General features: G+C 40.1%; 1 protein-coding gene across 7 annotated transcripts in view; it reads right to left on the bottom strand.

The window, feature by feature from the left end:
- The window catches only part of ENAH (enabled homolog (Drosophila)), a 56,567-nt gene that overhangs the window by 13,077 nt on the left and 40,414 nt on the right, over positions 1–3,076 (bottom strand). For all 7 annotated transcript variants that reach the window (XM_009333646.1, XM_009333647.1, XM_009333649.1 and 4 more), the window contains one exon: positions 1,239–1,305. In XM_009333646.1, coding sequence (XP_009331921.1) covers positions 1,239–1,305 — 67 coding nt within the window. The remainder of the gene's footprint in view (positions 1–1,238; positions 1,306–3,076) is intronic.

Here is a 3,076-nt window from a genome sequence, read left to right as displayed (position 1 = left end):
AGGGGAAGTCAAGGCTAAAGGTAAAGCAGTATTTTGTTACATTAACAATATAGCAGAGAGGACATCACCACCAATGTCACCTGCTTTTTGACAAAGAATAAAGCAAGCAACCAGAATCAAGGCTGCAGACATTTTAAACTCCTGTACTTAGTTATTTCTGAAAGACAGACAAGGATACGGATATAGGATGAGAGTGTTTAGTGCTGCATTTTAGAACTGGAGACCTCGATGGCAACCTCGACCACAAGTAATGCCACTTAGAGAATAATTAGTTTTTCTTCTCTAATCACCAAATCTTGTGATTTGGTGATTAGAGAGCTGGTGATTAGAGCTGTTTCCAACAGGACAGAATTTTAAGGAGAATTCAAGTCATTTCAAACACAGCATTCTCAAGTTTAACATGTTCTTTTGTTTTCTCTCAAGAAATTCAGGTAACTTTGTCAGATTATCACAGGTCAGAATCCTTTAATTTCTCTATGCAGAACATACAGGAATTCTAAAATGAACCACAAGCCTTCTGCTTAAGGTAAATGGCAATTAAATACGCCTCAAAAATAAAAAAATTGCTAAAGCAGCCATTCATTCTTTTGCATTACTGAAATGCCTACCAAAATGCCCACTGCCTACCAAAGTTCCAGCTGACAAGTTACTGAAGACTGGTTAATGCAGTGAAGGATGTATAATATTTCTACACTTCTTTAGGATGGACTTCCTTGGACCGGTATGAGACAGCTACTGAAAACTGTCACAGAAGCAAATCTTACCAAGATGGCTTAAGTATCTAGACAACCATTCTATGACTAGCACAGAAAAAGAAAGGAGAAAACCTATTCACTAGATTTACTACTGGATATATGAATGACAGCACTGAATTTGGTTCTCGCTTACAAGAAATTTCAGACTTCTTTAAAATTTAAAGAAGTAGAAAGAATTAAACATTGCTGTAGGCAAACATACACCTTAAAAATTGAAGTTATACACCAGCAATTGTTAAGGAATCTTTTTGGGTTTTACTTTTGACTTTACTGTCAAAAATTTCATTTACTAGCATTCTCCAAAAGCAACTCTTCATTCTTAATTAAAATTGCCAAAAGCAGTTTCACAGCAGTAATTTTAAACCTATACATTTTGCTTTTAATACTATTAAGGTGATTTTTGCTATTTTAGTCCAGCATCTTTAGCAGCACGAGCAACAACAGTAAACATAAGGAAAAGATAGCTGGTACAAAAGGGAGTACCTGGAGATAACAGGTGACTTGCTTCCATTCACTGTATTTGTTCTTTCCCAAGGCTTTCTTGTTAGTTCTGGAAAACATAACACGAAGATTAAAAACTGTCTTTTTCTATTTGTTGTGTAATTTACGTGAGGAAACTTCAAGTACCTGGCAACGTAAGTCAGCCTTTTTTGGTGGTTGTTTGTTTGTTGTGTATTTTTTTACTGCATTGCATTAGTTCTTTCATATTAAGCTACCTCCTGTTCTACCCATCTTATTTTTAGTCATACTACCATTTATGTTGTGATAGCATCTTAAAGTCTCACTTTAGTTCTAGACATTGTAAATGCCATTTGATTCTTAATCCAACTGGGAGAAGGTCTGCCTATACTTTATGTATTTTATTGCTTCAGTTGTGAAACATGGAATTCTGGAACTGTAGCCAAATAGCTTCAAATACTGGGGGAAGATGTTTTTAAGCCACAGGAGTTTTCCTGAGCTGTTAATGAATTATATAAAATTAATTCAGTGTCAATTTCAATGAAGCGATGAGCAGACCTCACTCAACCAGAACACCTTTCAGCAACAAGGTACTTATTTTCCACCAAAGTCTTGTCCTCAAAAAGATACTTCTCAAGTTGCAATATATCATTTCCCCCATTCAAAATAATACAGATTCAAAACTAAAGGTACATTGGCCGTGGATCCAGAAGAAAGTGTAGTTTACTTACCACCTGTGATACTAGACAAAGTTTTACTATGCATCTCTTCCCCCATCTGGGCAGTTTACACTCTAAGGGCAAGCACTCTTATTACACACTGCAGAAGAGGACTTTTGGGCCTAGTCTATAGACATGAGTCTAATTTGTAGTCAAGTTTTAAAAGCCTAACCTATCTTTATACATGCTCATGTTTAACTTTCCATTCTGGAGCCTGCTTTCAGTTCTGCTTAGAATCCTCTCCAATAAACTTTGACTCGCTATCCTGAGTTTAATACAGTGATCTAAAGTCACATGTGAAAGCTAGCTTTACTGTGCAGGTTTGTTTGTCAACAGCAGACAGGCAGAAATCACAGCCGAAACGGGGCAAACAATTCAGTTAAGGACTGGTTATTTTTGTGTTCTTGTATGGTGAACGAGATTATTTTTATCACAGAATCATAGAATAGTTTGGGTTGGAAGGGACCTCTAAAGGTCATCTAGTCCAACCCCCCTGCCACGGGCAGGGACATCTTCCACCACATCAGGTTGCTCAGAGCCCCGTCCAACCTGACCTGGAATGTTTCCAGGGATGGGGCATCTACCATCTCTCTGGGCAACCTCTGCCAGTGTTTCACGACCCTCAGCATCAAAAATTTCTTCCCTATATCTAGTCTAAATCTACCCCCCTCTAGTTTAAAGCCATTCCCCCTTGTCCTGTCGCAACAGGCCCTGCTAAAAAGTTTGCCGCCATCTTTTTTATAAGCCCCCTTTAAGTACTGATAGGCTGCAATAAGGTTTCCCCGAAGCCTTCTCTTCTCTAGGCTGAACAACCCCAACTCTCTCAGCCTTTCTTCATAGGAGAGGTGTTCCATCCCTGTGATCATTTTCAAGGCCCTCTTCTGGACCCACTCCAACAGGTCCGTGTCTTTCCTGTGCTGAGGGCTCCAGAGCTGGACGCAGTACTGCAGGTGGGGTCTCACCAGAGCAGAGTAGAGGGGCAGAATCCCCTCCCTCGACCTGCTGGCCACGCTGCTTTTGATGCAGCCCAGGATACGGTTGGCCTTCTGGGCTGCGAGTGCACATTGCTGGCTCATGTCCAGCTTTTCATCCACCAGTACCCCCAAGTCCTTCTTGGCAGGGCTGCTCTCAATCCCTTCATCC

Source organism: Pygoscelis adeliae, unplaced genomic scaffold (genome assembly GCF_000699105.1).
Source record: "Pygoscelis adeliae isolate BGI_AS28 unplaced genomic scaffold, ASM69910v1 Scaffold1, whole genome shotgun sequence".
NCBI lineage: Eukaryota > Metazoa > Chordata > Aves > Sphenisciformes > Spheniscidae > Pygoscelis > Pygoscelis adeliae.
The sequence above is the reverse complement of the archived record's forward strand: the minus strand, read 5'-3'. Positions and strand labels throughout refer to the sequence as shown.